Source organism: Olea europaea, chromosome 13, assembly GCF_002742605.1.
Source record: "Olea europaea var. sylvestris chromosome 13, O_europaea_v1, whole genome shotgun sequence".
Taxonomy (NCBI): Eukaryota; Viridiplantae; Streptophyta; class Magnoliopsida; order Lamiales; family Oleaceae; genus Olea; species Olea europaea.
The window spans coordinates 17748780-17768484 of record NC_036249.1 but is presented as its reverse complement, the minus strand read 5'-3'; the positions used below and the strand labels follow the sequence as shown (position 1 = coordinate 17768484).

Here is a 19705-nt window from a genome sequence, read left to right as displayed (position 1 = left end):
AATTTTTCTACTCCTTTTCTCCTTAGTAATACGATTTAACATTAGTGATGTTTATCATTTATACGTTAATTGAGTTCACTATTTACAACTTACGAGCAAGGTGTTTGGTGGGGATTAAAATTAGATTTTTTTTAGCGGATTGTGATAGCAATTTTTAAAATGGTGTGGTTGAATTGTTTTCAACTGTTGTAGAGTTCGATAATGATAACATAAGGAGCATTTAACGACTGCAAACGATAATATAACTTGATAATGTACAACGCATTATGAGAATATTGGATATACAACGTTAACAACGACATCGAGTGATTGTTTAAAAAACTTGTAATATATTGTGGGTTTGTTCTCCTACGCGACATGATAAATCTCAAGTGATGACTTATACCTAAAACGTTAGGATTGCAAATATGAGAATTTTGCACAATTCATGTGTCGACATTTAATACCATCAAATTGGAGTTTTCAAATATTTAGATCCATATAATAGCAGAAAGGAAAATAAAGGATTTCAACAGTTTTCAAGTGTCAAAATCAACAGTTAAATTGTATATCTCGACAATTAGTAATTGTCCAGTTCGACAGTTTAGATGTCTAATACGACGGTTTCGACGACACTACTCGACCGTTACACTGTCATAAATTTCGAGGAAACTTAAAAACCATGTATTTGGTTTTTTGGAAGAAATTATTGAAAACATTAATGGTGATAATTAATTCTTAACTATAACATCACAATATCTTCCCACAAATAAATAAGGAATAATTCAATGCTTTATTAAATATGAAATCCTTCACATTTTCTAGAGGATGTTATTATTTTTCCTTAGAAAAATACATCAAAAATAAAACACACCAATGAATAAGATATTTAAAAAGTTCAATTAAAAATGATCATATTGTATTAAACATTTAAAGTAGTAAACCATGAAATTAAAATATAAACAATTTCTTGTAGTTCATTTTTAAGATTGATCAATAGCTTTTCCTTATTGATGTTGGAATGAAGATTGTGAAGAAGAATGTAAGGTTTGTGTGGGTTTTTTTTCTTTTTTTTTTTACCCCCCATTTTTTTTTAAAAAAATTTATATTATGCAATATAATAATCATATCTTAAATGTTTAAAATATATCAAAAATAATCACATCATACCATTAATTGCATTTAAATCAAGTATTTATTGCTCTTTAAAAGGTAACACAAAGGGTAAAATGGACATTTTGTAGCAAAAATTGATATTTTAGAAAGAAATTGGTGCAAATGGAAATTGTTTGTACATTAACAATTTTAGTGACATTTATATAAATTCCCTAACCAAAAATTGACATGGGGTGCTATTTTCTCATTTTTTAATTACGTATTTTATTAAGAGGTTATTTGGTAATGATTTTAAGTCAATTAAAATTAAGTTTTTGACCGTTATTTTACTATTTTAGTTGTAAATTTTGAATTCTTTTCTCACAAGTTGGATTCAACGGTCAAAAAATCAATTATCAAAATTTTCATCAAACACCCTCTAACTTTTGGGGCCTGTTCGGTTGGAATTTTGAGAATTGATTTTTTGACCGTTAGGAAAAAAGTGGGGGTCATCTATGAGAGAAGAAGTCGAAAATTACGGCTGAAATAGTGAAATAACAATCAAAAAATCAATTTTTTGGGATGAAAAATCACTTCCAAACTAACTTATTATATTAAAAAATTGACTTTTAGACAGGGACTAAACGACAAAAAATAGCTCTCGTTTGATAATAATTTTTTATCCAAAAAAATTAATTTTTGAACTAGGACTGACGACAATGGTTCCATCAGGGGTATCAAGCTCGAAGCGGTTACTAAATCAAGGGCCACTAGTAGCCGTGTGATATTTCATTATTTCAGCCATTATTCTTGATTTCTTAACTCATAAATGTAATTCATTTCTATCTTTCTCTGATGATTCAAAAATCAATTCTGATTGTCACTGGCGAGACCCTAATAATCAAAACCGACCCTCTTGCCGAAGCACCAATTATTCTCTTCAAAGTTGAGCGTAAGAACAACTGCCTCGTCCCTATTCACTCTTTATTCCATATTCGTTTTAATTCTCGTGGTTAATTACGACACAGTCAATACACAGCCCTGCAAGTTCCCACAACCCCGCATACTTTCATTATGAATCAGATATTTAATGCTGGGTTTGTAACGGAGTATTTCATTCACAGATTCTGAGGATAATTTTTTTTTTAATTTTTAATTTATTTTTATTTTTGGCAAAACGCTAGTCTGCAAAGAGTCAAGTGAGTAATTTTGAGAAAATTTTGTGCGTGTGATCAAGAAATGGCAACAGCAGGATTGTACAGGCGTATCCTCCCTTCACCCCCTGCAATCGATTTGGCGTCTTCCGAAGGCAAGGTATGTCTCTGTGTTTTTTTATAATTTTTGTGATTAACTCAATTTTCATTGTGTTTTGGGATGAAATAAGCTCCTTTATGTTCATAGTTGATTTTTCATTTTTTCACACTCAAAGCTATTTTTACTCTAATTGTGATAAATATAATGAATTTTGGGGAGTGCTTGAGCTGTCTAACGAATATGTGGGCGTAGTATTGCATTGATAATTGTTACATTCTGAACCATTTTTGAGCCATTGGTCGAATTAGAAGTCCACATTATTGAATTTTAGGAACCTTTTGTTTTGTTTTTGTTTGTTTGTTTGTTTATTATTAATAATAATTAATTTTTTTTTTTAATTGTTGATCATAAGATCTAAATGATATGCATTTGGCTGTCTAAGTGCTTAAACTTTTAGATAAAATGGTTCATAGGACGCAAAGGTCGGGGTTCAAATCATAAACCCCATCAGGTGCTTGTTGAAGAATTTTTAAATGATATACATGTGACCTTTATGGCAACATAAGCTTTTAAATTGAGTGATTTAACATTAATTAACTTTTTTGGTTTCAGTTGTATTTTGTGTTTTCGTCACTCTCCATGTCTTGATAAGAAATTTACAATAATGCTTGAACTCTGCTCTCTGACCCTGCTGATGGATATATGAATACTGATATTCCGTTAAAGGGGTCGTTCTGAAAGGTTTAGAAATTTGACAGTCATGGAGAGCACACAAAAGCACCAGTACAATTTTTTTTACCTAACTGTACTCTTTACCTGTTCGATTGCCAGCCGACTAAATATTCACGTACTTCTTTTCCCTGAGTGTGTTGATATATTTTTTTGGATCTTCCTTTTCTATTTGTCTATCTCTTCACCATTTTTGGCGTGGTGCCCCTTGCTTGTCTTCATTTGAAGGAATAAATGCAGTCTGAATGCATTAAGAATATGCAGGAAGTAATGCAGAACCTGAAATCAAAGCTTTAGGAGGAGATTGTTAACGTTACTTGCATATACGAACCTTTATTCTGGTACAAACAAACTAAACATGGGAAAATAACTATCTGTGATATTCATTAGTTCAGCACAAAATATTTATGTTACATTGGCTGTATGATGGATGAAAAAAAACATTAACACCATGATAGAGATATAATGAAGTTTTACTAATTTGAAACAATTTGAATTGCAACTTGATCAGATGAGGATTGAAAAAATGATATTCTTTAGCGCTGGCAATTATATTGATATGAGTTGTGGCTTAGTCTAAATGGGCGTTGCATGAGAATAACCTATCCTTCCCACCTATTTAGTGATCTGGTTCGAATGATTAAATCTTAAATGGATCGAGTATACTCATCAACATGCATTAATATGTAACGAAATTCTGAAATTTTATATGTACATATTTCTATCACTAGCCTTGTTAATACTATAATCTCTCACTTCACCTTTTTTCGGCCTTCCTTACACTGTTACGATAATTGCACTTTCAAAAGGTAAACACTCAATTCTTAATATATACTTATCAACTGGCCAGTTGATGTAAAACAGAAATCACAAAATAGCTCCAAAAAAAATTGAAATCTTATAATCTTCTGCTAATATTCATTGATGTAACCTTTTAACCAATTTTAATTGCTATATTTATTGGAATTGAGTGCTGTGCGTCTTACAGTCATACAAAAGTACAATGATAGTTAGATATGTGTGTTGTCAAATCCTCTGGGTATTAGTTAAAAATTTATCTCGTCGTTGGACACGAATACAAGGATGAAGGAAGTTTCATGTATAATAATTGAATTAATAATAGGAAATCTCCAAATCCATCCAAGTATCAAAGGATAGTTCTTTTTAAGTACTGAATTATTTGGATCTCAATGTGTATCACGAATAGATTGCTCGTCTAATTTGGTGTTTCTAGAGTTTTTGGCACGTTGACTATTTTGTCCATCTAAGGTTGAAGTTCAAAGTCACTAAAAGGTAATAATATATTTAAGATTTATCCTCTAATTTTACTTTTGAATAAAAAGGCCGATGCGAGTGGCTGACAAGTCATTTAATGCTAAAATTATATAGTTTGTAATATGATATATTGTAATTAACTTTATTTGACTTTATTCTCTCTTTACTATTAATCCCCGTAACTAATATTAGATTCATACTTTTGTTTGACAAAGAAACAAGATGAGTTCTCAAGAGGCAAGAAAAAAGAATATTGTGCTTAGTTTACCATGGTTGTCTCCTTTCTAAGCATCCTAAATGTGGATGGCTTAGAACCACTAGAAGACATCAACCATTTGTCTATTCTGTAGTATTTAGCCCTTTGTGTTGTCTTCCACTGCAGAAACTATTCACAGAGGCCATCCACAATGGAACTATGGAAGTCTTTTTCAAGTTGATATCTTATTTTCAGACACAATCTGAACCTGCATACTGTGGTTTGGCTAGTCTGTCAATGGTCTTGAATGCCCTTTCTATTGATCCGGGTCGAAAATGGAAAGGTAACTTATTATTGTGAATAATGCTATTTGTACATCACCATTTACAATTTCCTTTACAGATTGGTAAGGTGGCAAAAAGAAGGGGGGGGGGGGGTTATTTTTTTAGTTGATGATGAAACTTTGAGTCAATTATATCTTGTCACATCATCTGATAGTAAACAAATTTGTGATGTGCATGTAGCATTATTGTATTATTCTTCATTGTAGTGAGGTATGTGCTATGCTGTTTCAATTAGTGATTCAATTTTCTTTTTTTGTTTCATGTGAGACATTTCAAATATCAAAGCGTACACATGCTGAACATTCCCTTCTATTACTATTGCTTAAAGAGTTGTCTTGGTTATTTATCACATTGATGCTCTTCAGATGTCTCTTTAATGTACTTCATCACTGTTTTAAATTGTTTCTATTTTGTTAGTTAGGGCATATCAAAATGTTATGCTTGTATCAGAATTGCATGACTCTGAGGGATTATTTTAAGTCAGTTGAGGATGATGACATGGCAAGCTAGAGAATAAATCAAATCTTACAAACTAAATAACTTCATTCCACTAACAACGTCATAGGAAAGTTAATGCAACATGCGCGCGTCAAATGACTGCTGAAGAAAAAATCAACTTCCAGATCTTTTGTTTTCCCCACTACAAGACTTTTTTGAATACCTCCTACCTTGAACATTAATGCCATGTTTCATCTTGTCTTTTTGAACCTACACTGGCAATGGAGTAAGTGCCCTAATGTAGTGTATCCGTGCTTCTTTTTGCTAGATCATTTTGACAGAATTTTGGAAGCTCTTGATGATTAGAACTTCATCCATTTCTCAGGCATTTCTGTTTATTGCATGTTTGGACACCTAATTATCATAGTTATTGTAGATAAAATATTTTTGGAAGACTATTCTTGCTGGTGGTAATCCACTGAATTAAAATGTCTTATTTTATATTAATATAGTTACCAAATATTTTATTGTCTGTGAGGTGTCACCTGCTGATAATGCTGATGAATTTCCAATTCTTATTTTATGTGATCTTAACAAAATTTGTTTGCTTCCACCAATAACTAAGTTGTATCATTTGTCTTTACTAAGTAGAAGAATGCAAAAGTCGAACTTTCTAGGACTTGGTTGGAAAGTTGGTATGCACCACTTACCATGAGAAAGAAGTACTTGCATATTGAAGGCTTCCTTAATTGTTGGGAACCATTTTCAATGTTTCGAAGTTTGAACTTTGCAACTTCCTTACATTTTTCTGTCCGTAAATGTAGGTGTCATGAGCTTATTGATATCCAATCATAGTGATGGTTATAGAAGTGAAGTCTGGAACTTTGTCCATATTGTATTTCCTTCTAACGAACCACTACCTTGTTTTAAATTTTTTCTCACTAAATTTTGTGACATTAGCTTATCAAACTCCATTTCTAAATTTATACAATCTTATGACCACCTACTTTATCTTGTATCACTTTGGTAAAGGGGAAGTGCAAAAGTAAAACTTTTTATGACTTGGCTTAAATTATGGGACACTTACCTGAAAAAGCATGGCATGGAAGGTGGAAGTGAGAAGGCCTTTTGTATATGGGAGGCATCTGTAATCATGGAGGACATTTTATAGAAATTTCAACTTGAACTTTGTTTTACCATTCTCTTTTAGAGACAGCTTAATTTTTTAGACGTTTCATCACTATGTTGATGAATCATGAACTTATAGAAGTCCAACTCAGGGCCTTGGAGATGGTTTGACGAATCTATGCTGGACTGCTGCGAGCCTTTGGAAAAGGTTAAAGATAAAGGCATCTCGTTTGGGAAGGTGGTATGTTTGGCTCATTGTGCTGGAGCCAATGTTGAAGCTTTTCGTGCAAACCAGAGCACTATTGATGAATTTCGTAGATATGTAATGTCGTGTTCAACTTCAGATGATTGTCATGTGATCTCATCATATCATAGAGGAGCTTTTAATCAGGTTAAATACGTAACTTCTGGTTTGCTCATTTAATTTCTTTCATCTTCGACCTTTTTGCCTTTTTCTAAGTTTTGCAAATGGACCTTGATCTTTTGGAAGATCTATTTTTTGTTATATGAGCTACTCACGGTTCTATTCTTATTGTGACTATCACCTACTATGTTACTAAGTGCTAACTCTAATGAAATATTCTCTGCTGACTTCAGTAATGATGTTTCTATTCTTTCTTTTGAGAGAAGAAAAAAGAGAGAAATGAAATAAATTTGTTGTGCAGTTAGACAGCATATATTGCTATTCAAAAAATTTGCTAGGTTCTATGTTGTGCTCACAGGTTACTTCTCTCAAGCCTGAACCATGTGCTGGCAGCTAGTCAGCCATTAAGTTCCTCAATTAATTAAAAAGATAGTAATGCCTTATGAGCTGCAGCTATGCTGCTAAAAAAAAATTACTTGTGTTGGCTATAACTTCTTCAAAAGCTGCGTTTGCCGGTTAGTCAGAGGCTCAGAGCTGTTACGTGTAGGGGTGGGCATGGGTTGGGTCGGGTCGCGTTGGGTCGGGTCAATTTTTTTCTAACCCAAACCCAACCCAACATGGTCGATTTGATCTAAAATCAAACCAACCCAACCCAATTAATGATTTAAACCCAAGCCAACCTAACTCGATCATGGTTGGGTTGGTCAGTTTGGGCTTCGGCCCAATTAAAGTTGGATTCAATTATTTTTTTGTTGAATTTAGATAAACTTTTAAAGTTTGAAATTACTTGAAAACCTTTATTTTTTTAGTAGCTATATGAGGAATTCCTTCTAAAAAATAATGTATAAATAAGTTTAAAATTTATGAAGCATTTTCTTTTTTACAATTTTTTTGGGGTTTATTTATTTCATCATCATGTTCTTAATTTTTACTTTATTATCAAATAACATTTCATTTGTACAAAGGGTTCATGTGAGTCAATCTATGTAAATAAAATGGATGTTTATAAATTATAAGTCCTCATATCTTTACTATTGTGTTTATTTAGAGACTTTTTCCCATCTTAGATATTAATTTTTTTAATTCATTGGGTTGGATTGAGTTGGGTTTTAAATCATAATCCGAGACCTAACCCAACCCAATCTCAAATTTAATTTTTTAACTCAACCCAATTGAACTTAAAAAACCAAGCGATTTGGGTTGGGTTTTGCCCAGCCCTAGTTACGGGATATTGTTGTTCACTTCAAATTTTCATCTATCAAGTTTGATGCCCTTGGCCTTTTGACTCGAGTGCCTCTGAAACATTTTACTTAAAATGTAAAAATATTTAAAAAGAGGAAGACACGAATTATCATATAACTTTGTAAATTTATGGACTTCAAAAATTTTAGTAATCTCTGAAAATAAAAACTTAAAATTTTTTCATCTCTTTTTTTCTGAAAAAAAGTTCGATAGTTTTCTCTCATTTTCCACTTGCTAGCCATGCCTTGTTTCATTAACCACAAACCACTAATTTCTTGTTAGGGAATGAGAAGAGAGACATAAATCTCAATAAACTCACAAGCGAAGTAAATTCTGTTGGATTTTATGCGCAATATTAAAGAGATGAAAACGAAAATCAACACAAGAATTTTACGTGGTTCGGCGGTGTGCCTACGTCCACGAGAGCGAAGCGGAGATTTCTTTATTCAGTTGTGTAAAATAGGGTTACAACATATTATTTATACTAACCCTAGCCTAGGCTCATATAAGACTTTAAGGCCCGTACAGAAAAATACCCCTGTACCATACCGTGGGGGCGTTGACCCCGCACCCCCAACCCATTCAGCGTCCCTAACAATCCTACAGTGAATTAAACCTGCGCAAAGCTGATGTTGTTGCTCCGCTTCACTCCATTCTATTCAATGCGCTCCGCTCCTCTCATTCCACTCCGCTCCTCGCCCCCATCAGCCCATTTGATCTAGAGCCTGTATTCCACTCTATATGAGCTACATGCACAACAAATTCTGATGAGGGCATCACCTGTTGGACCATCTTATTTTGCTTTGGACTAATTAACTTTTGCTTTATTAGTTGGGTTTGTATTAGGGCCTGCCCAAGCCCCATAACTATTAGGTTTATTTTTATTATTTATATGTTTGTATTGAACTTCCAAGGGGACAATGAATTGATGAAGATGAATGAAATGTTTGGTTAAGTTTTCCCCTCCCCAACTTTTTCCTCTGATTCTCTTCTTCTCTGGTCTTCTCCCCTGTTCTCTTTAGTTCTCCCCTTTCTTGTTGTCTATTTCTTCTTAGTCTTCTGCTTTTTTTCTGCTGGTCATTGCTTAACTGTTGAAATCCCCTTTGATTCTACATCAACTTGGTATCAGAGCCAAACTTGGCTTCCTTCACCCATTGCTCAAAACCAGTCGATTTACTCTTCCGTCATCATCGCTGCCACCATAATTGGGAAACAGGCCCAACCCCCACCATAACCGCTACTGCAACTCTCGCCATCACACCCACAGGCCCCGCAACTTCCCAGCATCTTCACCATTACGTACACACAAAAATCGCCACCAGCTTGCCACTAACCAATCCATCAGCATCTCAGCAACTCCAAACCCAAAACGTGTACCTAGCAGTAACCGTCCCTCTCAACTGCCAACAACTACCAATCTTCCCATAACTTACATCAACAGCCCATTAAACCCATAAGAAAACACCACCACCCCCACAAGCCAAACCTCCAACCAATAGTAACCGCTGGCCACTTCACAGTTGACAAGTCCGCCAAATTCAACCACCCAAACGGTGACCCAGAAAATTTCAACCAAATCACAGGCGCTGATTTTCCTACTTGCTGTCGTCACTTCCTCCACAGCTACATACATAACCAGAGAGAGGAAGAGATTTTGTGGAGAGAGCTTTACTTTCGCTTGAACCACCCAGCGACTGCTGTGCCCTTCGATTGTCGCCTCTATTCGTGGCACCCAACCACCGGTCATACTCGCAGTCGATGCCGTCATAACCGTAGACTACCACCCGTCCATTCACAAACTATCTTGAAATCCAATTCACCGACAGCTGCCATGCCCAGCTTATCGCCACTCATTTCTTCATCTCCAGCCACCGACCTCGCCAACCAAGCAGTTACCTCCCCTCGTCGGCAAGCAGAACCATCGTCGATCAACAGCCCAGACACGATCGAGTTCATGAGTTGAACCTCCGTTTTCATTCTTCTTAATTTTGCCCTCGTGTAATTTAGGTCAATTATGTCCTTTTGTTAGTTTATATATAGTTGAGTTTGCTTAGTTGTTAAAAAAAAAAAAAAAAAAAAAAAAGGAGAAAAAAAAAAAAAAGGAAAAAAGGGGGGGGGGGGAGGAAAAAAAAAAAACAAGGAAAATGACTCATGTGTGATTATTTTTAAAAAAAAAAAAAAAAAAAAAAAAGGAGACAGAAAAGAGAAAGGAAAAAAGGGGGGAGAGAGAGAGAGAAAAAGAAGAAGAAGAGAAATTCCCATCGTTATTTATAGGCGATCTTTTAATTATGTTGATTGATAGATTTGCCACAATAGCCCATGCCAATTTGAAATTTGCGATTGAAGCATTGTTTGATTCTTGCAAGTCCCTTGAGGTAACAATTTTATTATATTGAATATATGCTTTTATTTTAGTGTCTTGGCTTGTCAATTAAAAAAAAATGTTATGGACGTGAATATCAAACGTTAGGAGTCCACTTGTTAACAAATGGACGAAAACTTCTTCAGTTTTCATTGCCTTCTAATGAACTCCTATCGTTACTTGCACACTCTGAGTATTTGCTTTCACGAGTGGACCAATTGCCTTCTATTTCCATGCTTACATCTATTAATACACTTAGCATGGCATTGGTTTCGAATAAGCTATTAAGATATCTTGAAGTTGCTATACAAGTAGCAATTGTTTTTTGTCTTGATAAAATATTCCGCATTACGGCACCCGATCCCCCCTTTTGTGATGAAATAATGCAAGATATTTTTCCCTTGATTATATTATCATTTTCATATCTCACGAGCACATCCATCAATTTGTATTCTACAGCAGTTAGGATACTAGATACCATGGCTAGTGCAAAATACTGCCTTATCATGTTGGATCTAGATTGTGAACGTACGATTATTGACATGTTCCAACACTTTCTCGTGGCTCTAAAAGGAAATCATTTAGCGAATGTCTTCACATCCATAGAGACTATCATGACCTTTACATTGGACTTGATTACACTTCTGTTGGATAGTGTTTAAAAGAAATGCAAAGAGGTTTCTCCTATTGCATTTAGTGTGGTGGGAAGACTTATTGAGAAGTGTGCTGACAAGATCAAACCTTTTTACGAGCTATAAAATCTCTAGGGGCTTGTTTAGATGATTATAGTACAATTCTTTCCTCCGTATTCACAGAAGTCAAGACTTGTGACAATGTATTGTGTCCCCTATTTTGACCACATCTATAGTCGATACACTTAACAGTGACATAATTGAGAAAGTACCTAAATTAATGCCATCGAAGTCAAAGATTTCAGATGTCTTAGATCTGGTGCCTACTATGTTGAATGACTTTCATGTTGCCTTTGTTTTAGTTCTTCCTCAATTACATGAGATTCCACGGGTTGCCACATTGTTCTCTAAGGTCCTCACTCGATTGCACACTCTTCCTATTGACAATAGGATGTTGCCCACTAATTATCGACACACTACACTAGCTCTTCATTATTTGGACAGTATTCCTAAATTTCATGTCAAGTTAAAATGTCAAATCATTTCCAATCATGAAATTTTCGAATTTACTTTCGGTGTGCTATATAAATTAGAGTATTTGTAAAAAGGTTTTCTATTTGATTGGCCATCACACTTAAATGAAAGTCATATTTTCAATATAGAAGAATTGTTTCCTAATCAAGGCATATTCGAGCCTTCGATGTTGCAATCTTTTCTCTCTACATGCTAATATCAAATGCTAGCTTCTTGTGCTCCTCACTATGTACAACCACATGAAGTTTTTAGAAATGAGTTGCATGAATGTTTGTTACTTGGAGACCAATTTTGTAACTTGATTAAAAGGAGATATTGTCCTCCTTGGTCGGCTTATATCCTTGAGGATAAGTTGCTTCTTTCATTTTTATCAACTGTTGAGTTTCGACATTTGGTTCTTCAGAAAGATCGTCCATCATGGTATGAGTTCAGACACTAACTTGGAGATGAACGATAGCTCTTTTGTGATTTATTCACATTTGACCACATTTTATATTATTTCTTCTATAATTCTCTTTAGCTGCCTGAAACACTGTTCACATCATGGACAAAACTAAATTTCCAGATTTTACATTTTATCTTCCAAAAATTTGAAACATTTTCATTTTAGTGTCTGAACTTTAATTTTTTTCTGCAAGGCAAATAAAAAATTACGGCTAGTAATGGGTGTTCGAGTGTTATATCAAGTCTAGTTATTGTTGCTTTTCATGTTCTTGGATTTTATTTCGTATATATCGATGCTATTCTATTTATTACCCTTGACTTTGATTTTGATTGTGATTTCTTTATATTTCCTTGAAAGATATTGACATAGAACATTGCTTCACTAGTTTACTTCTGAATACTCTTTGGATGCAATAACTCTTAAATGGATATGCATCTCTTCTTTATTCACCGCGTAATCGCAATATTTAGATCTTCGTGTGCATATATTGAGCCCGTCTCAATAGTGCTTAATAATGTCAAGCGCATCTGATTCTCCTCAGTGTCCTTTTGGTAATTCAGATGTATGCTGTTTTGTTTCTCTTTATGTTACTATCATCTTAATTGACTATTTCTGTTGATTATGCTTTGGAGAATTACCTTCTAGTTTGGGTAGGTTTTATAGCTCTTTGCCTTGTCGTAATAAATTGACGAATGTGTATATTGCAGACTGGAACTGGTCACTTTTCACCTATTGGTGGATATCATGCTGGGAAGGATATGGCTCTTATTCTAGATGTTGCAAGGTTTAAATATCCTCCACATTGGGTTCCACTAACTCTTCTCTGGAAAGCCATGAGTACTATTGATGAAGCAACTGGACTACATAGAGGGTATGTGTAAATGCAGATCCGAATTCTCTTTTCTGAGATATTATATTGTTTGCCTTGTACAGAGGTATCTGATGATAACTTACTGGAACTTACTATCTGTTTAGTAACTTTACACCATAAAAATTGATGGAGATAGAAATACAAGATTCTGAACCAGATAGCAGAATCATACCTAACCATTCTTATTTTAGAAATTATGTTATAATGGAGGAACTTTTCTGACTTTTTAAAATGCCATCATATTCATTCATAAATCAATCAGTATTGAAAAGGGTAAATTGGGTATCAAGGTGTTTTGCTTTCAATATGAGGTGGAAACCTTGGGGCATTTTGAAGCATAAGGTTCAACATAAACCATTAAAACAATTTAAATATTATAAAAAGACCAAACTTGCTATAAACCATAAATTCGAAGAAGTACATATGAAACATTTCGAAGTTGAATTTGTAACTATAAACATAAAATAGATCAGAGTGTAGCTAACAATATATGAACTATGTAGTAATCACATAACACGACCATATCTGCAAGTGAACTAAAATTCAAAAACAAATGAAACAAATGACTGACTAAGAAATTTTTTTGCTCTAACTTTATAAGAGCAAAACCCTCAGGAATCACAACAAAAAAAGAAAGACACCATCAACAAAAATATGAATGAAAAAATTAAGCCTCACTCCAAAGGAAAATATAAATAAAGAGAAGCGAAGTTGTCAATCTCTTGTAGAAGTATAGTGCTTGGGCCATGCTCTTCACTTGTTCTCTTCTCTAATTAGTATCTTCCGTTTTTTTATTTTTATTTTTTTTATTTCTAGAGTTGGGCTGTATTTGCAAACCAGTCAAAAGCTCTTAAAAGTTTTTGGGTTATGAAACATTCAGCCTAGAGCTGATTCTGGTAAAGACAATTGATGAGGTTAAAACTATGAGAGCATGCCTCAGCCACCTTGATGCTTATGCCCTGAGGTTTGCACCTTAAGAAGTCATGGTGGGAGCGTTGACAGAGAGCGCTCAAAGGTCAAAGTGGAAGTGACTGGATAAGATTTGAATTCACCTTCAATTATTATGCATCCTAGTTATCACATTCTTTATTCTCATAAGTAATGCATTTTTGCTGTATCCTTGGATTTTGACATTGTCATTATTACTTGATTTATATGAGTAATCTGCAATTTACAGGTGTATTTGACATGGCAAACATTTCTATTCACATAGTTGAAACTTTTTCCATTTTACATTTACCTTGATTATTTACAGGTTCATGCTCGTATCTAGGCGTCAGAGAGCATCATCTTTGCTTTATACCCTGGTATGATCCTAATAGCCAGTATTACATTACTAACCTTTGTAAGCAAAACTACATTTAATGGTCACATAGTTCCATCGATATATTTACAATATTTTTGCAGAATAGATTCTTTGTTACTTAAAATTAGAACTGAATTAACTCTTTCAACTTTTTATCCTTCCTTTTCACATCACATATTGATTAGATGTTCTTACTTGATATTGAACTATGAATCATGGGCACCACCATCGGAAATATAATATTAGATGGGGCAGGTACTCATGGAATTATTTATTTATTTATTTTTTTTAAACAGTTCACATTAAAGATGCATATTATCAGAAATTGTTCTATTTAATGAAATTGAGAAACTTAAGCTGCAGGACTTCAAACATAAATGAAAACTTTCCGACCTAGCATTTATATTTTGTGTAGACATTTTATTTGAATCTCTTTACTTGTGCACATAGGTGGTAGGTTTACTTGTGCACATAGGTGGTAGGTTTTATCCTCATGGCTCAAATTTATTTTTTTATTTTTTATTTTTTCCCCCTGGTGTAGCTTCTTTATTTCATGGTTTGATACTTTTGGCAGAGCTGCAAACATGAGAGTTGGGTTAGCACTGCGAAGTACTTGATGGATGATCTTCCAGTGCTGTTAAGTTCAAACAATGTGAAGGATGTAAATTATGTCATCTCTACTGTTTTCAAGTCTCTCCCATCAGATTTTACAGAGTTCATTAAGTGGGTGGCGGAGGTTCGCAGACAAGAGGAAGGTGGTCAAGGTGTAAGCCAAGAAGAGAAAGAAAGGGTGGCTATCAAGGTGAAAACAAGTAAACATAGTGATTTGAGAAGAAAAATGGCTTCTGGTTCATAATTTTCATATAAAAACGCAGGATGTTAAAATTTCTCTGAGTTCACTGTGGCTGTTCAATTTTTCAGGAGGAGGTGTTGAAACAAGTACTAGAGACTGGACTTTACAAGCATGTAACGGATATTTTATCTTCAAAAAAATCTTCCTGCCAAATCAAACAGACTATTGGTCTCAGAGATAGTTTGCCTAACATTGCAGCAAGTGTTTGCTGTCAAGGGGCTGGGTTTTTGACTGGAAAATCGGGATTGACAGATAGGTTTTGCTGTCGGGAGACAGGTGTGAGATGCTACATGGCTAATGGCGACAAGCCTGTTACAGTGGTGTCTGGGACTGTGGTCAACGGCAATGGAGAGCAAGGAGTTGATATGCTTGTTCCTTTATCTCAAAAAGAGCCTAGCTGCTGCAGTGTTGACTCCTGTGGTTACTCTGGATTGCACCCTGAAAGCAATGATATTTTGACAGCACTTTTGCTGGCATTGCCACCACAAACATGGATGGGTATCAAAGACTACCAGGTTTTGCAGGATATGTCTGGCTTAGTTTCCACTGAGAGGCTTCCTCCTTTACTTCAAGAAGAGGTACCGATATCACTTATATTTTCTCAAATGAACCACATTCCTAACTTTTCTAAACCTTTGTATTGTTCCAGATTGAGGGTTTTATCTGTTTATTTGAGAAAAATCTGAAGTGTTGGTTATGTTGTTCCACTTATTTCTTGAACTCCTCATTAACCATTTAAAATAAGATAGCTTTGAAACATTAAACCATATATCCAATAAATTTGGTGTGTGTGCATAAACTTTACCCTCATTCCTCATTATGAGAAAGGAAAACAAAAATTTTTCCTTGTTTGAGTGTTGCAATGTGTGGTTGTTCTAAGATGGATAAGATAAAAATTGAGAATATTCATATAGATTGGAGGTGACAGCGATTGAGGATAATTAAAGTTTTACAACTTTATTGGGCTATATTCATTTGGATATCTTCGTGGTCAAATAGAAACCTTCCCAACTGTTTAGCTGCAATATTCATTTTCATTTATGCTTTTAACATTGTATGTTAAGGACACATAAGTTAAGTTCTACTGTTTGTTGAAAAATTATAGATACTCACTTCGTGTTATTCACTTGATCGATCATTCTTATCGTACTTTCATATCTATTCATAATGTGAAACTGGAATTTGTGGTCTTTTCTAGTTAATTATAGAGTATGAACCCCCCCCCCCCCCCCCCCCCCAAAAAAAAAAAAATAAATAAATAAATAAAAACTTGACTGCTTTCTTTCTGAGATTAATTTCTAGACATTTTTGAGTAACATCTATGCTTTATTCATTTCTCTACCTGAATCATTCTTTGTTTTTCCACTATCCATATCTAGATTCACTAGGATATCTAAAGTAACTAGATTCTTTACAAATGCAACGTGGCACATTATTTTTTTAATTTTTAATTTTTATTTTTTGATGCCTTCCTCTTCTAATTGCTCTTTTGAAATCACGTCAGTATGCGGAAGGGGCCAAACATAACCCAAAATACCTAAGTTTTCGTTCTTTTATTTTCCTCAATTGTCACCACCTCCACTTGTTCAGTTATATTTCCATTACTTGTCTTATCTATTTCGGTGTGTCCATACATCCATCTTAGCATCCTCTTTTCCGCTACATTCATCTTATGGACATCTGACTTTTAATAACCCACACTTGGAACCATAAATATAGACAGTTGAATTATTTCGTGTAGGACTAGCCTTTTAACCTTATTGGAATCTTCTTATCACAGAGAATTTTTGTAGTGATTCTTCATTTCTTCCACCTCTCACTAAATCCTATGCATTACATCCACTTCTGTCCATCTATCCGTCGTTAATATTCGAAGGTGGATACATGAAACAATGAACAACATGATCTTCTATTAGTTCCGTTATTATCCTTAATATCTGCACTACTAAATATGCATTTTCAGGCGAATCCTGGATCTCCAACTTTTTCATGTTAATTTGTCCTAAAGTTTAGTTGTGAATGATCTTGAACCATCAATTCTCATTACAAATGGAAAGAAGGGTAAAACTCTTATTGGATAACTGAATGAGATGAAATGCTTGATGAGTTCTATATTTACCATCTTTGGTTCTCTAGGTTCACCTTGGACTTTCATATCGCCATTTTTCATCATCTAACTTCTGCTTTGCAAGTGATATTCATTTTTCTTGTTGATATGGCAGATTTTGCACTTGCGGAGTCAGCTACTTATTCTCAAGAGATGCAACGATAACAAGGTAGAGGAAGATCTGGGTCCACCCCCAGTTTAAGTATCTTTTATTCTCCAGTCGTTAAGATGTGAGAAATGAATATCCATATCCTTTTACAAGTCCAAAAAAAAAGTCCTCATATAAGTACTAACATTTTTAGGAGATCACCGCAGAAAAATTGTTATCGCCTTTTATAGGTTTGAGACAATCAGCAATATGTGCTTCCCAGGGTGTCAATGCTTTAAGCGGCAAAGTAACAGTTCTCCAGCGATTCAAATTCTCTTTGAATCAAAATTCTTCCATGAAAATTTTCAGCCATGGTGTCTCCTTCCGAGGTAACAGCAGACCTGGAAAGGAATATTCAGTGCCATCTAGATTACCCGGTGGAAACGTATCTATGATTGCATGTCCCAAATTTGCATTATACATGTCTCAGTCTAATAATTGCTCAAGACATCCAAATTTTCTTCTTTAGTGGTGTTTCATAATAGTCCTGTACTTCTAGAATTCGATGAGGGATGGCATAGACAAAAGTGTTGAAGAGATCCTTAGTAGATTATAACAATCTTGCCTCCTCCACTCCCCTCCCCACTTTTGGAATTCGATGAGCGATGGTAGCTAATGAGTTGCTTATTCTCCCTTCATTACACTCACCAGGGAATTAAATATACTGTGTATATAATTATTATATATTTTACTTGGGCTGTTAATCTCAGTACCAACAAAGAGAAAAAGTTATATTCTGTTCATTATAATCTCCGGTTATTCTGTTCATACTGGTTATATAGTTATACTGAAGTTGACATATTGATAACGATTTCAGCTCAGCTTCCAATGTTAGCTAACAATGTTGAGAGGCTTCACCTTCACATTGGGGCCTCGCCAGAATAACTGCTCTTTTCTAGTGCACAGTAACTGCACTTCAGGAAAATAGACTTCATTTCGGTAATTGTTGCCTTTGCACACATGCCTTGTCGACAATCAAAGTCCATTTTATATATGAATATTCATGTTTGGACACGGGAATTATTTTGTTGCTACTCTTCGCCAACTGGGCAACTATTCACTTCGCCTTAGCGTTGCCTCGGAATGAGTACCACCAGAAGACTTCGCTACTACGTCACTCACACCAAACTACATACCGTAGCATCGTCACTTCTCGAATCATGACTATAAGATATTGGACGTCACTCATTACATAACCTCGGTCATATTAAGTTTAGAGGCAGCTCGTAAGCTCTTTGTTCATATGTATGATTCATCACTTCATACTCTTACCAAAAGTTCACGCTTTATATGAATATTCATGTCTGGGTTTGGGAAATTAATTTTACTCATTCTATGAGACAGGTCACATGGTAGCCAATTAAGAAACAACAAGAAGTCATTGAAAGCTCGCACTGACATCATTTTGCATACCTGGCCTATCTGGGGCAATCAATGTAAGGGGCCAAATTGAATTCACCTCAGTCAAAGCGACATTAAGCCCAACCTTCGTTTTTGACGCATGGTGCCATGAGTTGTCGCAGTAAAATTTCAAAGCTATAAGCCTCCATTTTACGGGTCATCTTCATTAACATTGCTATGACCTAAAGATCTTCCATAAGAGGATCTTCAGTATGTCTTATATTTCACATTTTTGCAGCGGGTGTCTTTTTGTCAACTTTTCAGATGGCAAGCCCTAGGCATATGTGGCAACTTTTCACTTCATATTGGGCCATCTCAAACCTAGGATAGTTGAGGATTGACAACTGTTGTGGTTGACCCGTGAATTGTTATGATGAGGTCACGTCATACAATCAATGGGTATCACCTCTTTCCTCCTATTATAATTTTCCATTTTCCACCTTTTGGGATTGTTTGATGGCAAAAATTTTCCTGGCAACTTGCACAAAACTAAAGAGTAAATTCCCTCCTCTCATCATCTTAGTATTGAAATTAGGGTTTGTTTGATTTGTTTCATTTTTCATGGATTTTCCATTTCCACCTTTTGTCATTGTTTGATTGCAAAAATTTTCCGACAATTCGTTTCCTCCCCTCCCTCACGTGATGGATTTTCCTTGGTTTTGTGAAACCCCCTTTTTATTATTATTATTTTTTGGTGGCAATTGTAACAAATTCTATCCACAATTGTAACAAATTTTATTCCTTTAATTGACAATTTTCATAGAAAACAAAGCAAAAGAAACACCAAAAGATGAAAAATTTTAATATTTTTCAGGTGAAAAATTATATCAATCAAACATATTTAATTGACAATTTCCAGTAAAACAAGTTTTAGGCAATTCAATTTCCTGAAATTTTTTTTCCACCCAAATTTCATCCTTACAATTAATCAGGCCCTTAGTGTCTTCAAAGAGTTATGGAATTCCTACACGTCAACAGTAAAGTTTTCTTGGTATTTTCTCT

General features: G+C 34.7%; 1 protein-coding gene across 4 annotated transcripts; it reads left to right on the top strand.

Moving 5' to 3' along the window:
• Positions 1–1920: 1920 nt before the first annotated feature.
• On the top strand, positions 1921–18045 carry LOC111407761 (glutathione gamma-glutamylcysteinyltransferase 1-like). Of its 4 annotated transcripts, XM_023037422.1 has the most exons (10): positions 1921–2026; positions 2259–2388; positions 4715–4871; positions 6591–6829; positions 12725–12888; positions 14144–14195; positions 14769–14996; positions 15116–15625; positions 17270–17323; positions 17457–18045. In XM_023037422.1, the coding sequence occupies exons 2-10, from the start codon at positions 2314–2316 to the stop codon at positions 17769–17771; spliced, it is 1794 nt and encodes a 597-aa protein (XP_022893190.1). In that variant the 5' UTR covers positions 1921–2026; positions 2259–2313; the 3' UTR covers positions 17772–18045. The 4 variants fall into 4 exon arrangements, with proteins under 4 accessions (XP_022893190.1, XP_022893189.1, XP_022893191.1 ...); XM_023037421.1 differs by having other exon boundaries at positions 1927–2388; XM_023037423.1 differs by having other exon boundaries at positions 1927–2388; positions 17470–17680.
• Positions 18046–19705: the final 1660 nt, after the last annotated feature.

What these genes read in the sequence shown, in the direction of transcription:
- LOC111407761 (XM_023037422.1), top strand. Translation starts at nt 2,314, where the DNA reads ATGGCAACAGCAGGATTGTACAGGCGTATCCTCCCTTCACCCCCTGCA. An exon ending in TCCGGGTCGAAAATGGAAAG is followed by an intron (nt 4,872 to 6,590) that starts GTAACTTATTAT and finishes AGTCCAACTCAG; the next exon opens with GGCCTTGGAGATGGTTTGAC. An exon ending in CTCCTTTACTTCAAGAAGAG is followed by an intron (nt 15,626 to 17,269) that starts GTACCGATATCA and finishes TTGATATGGCAG; the next exon opens with ATTTTGCACTTGCGGAGTCA.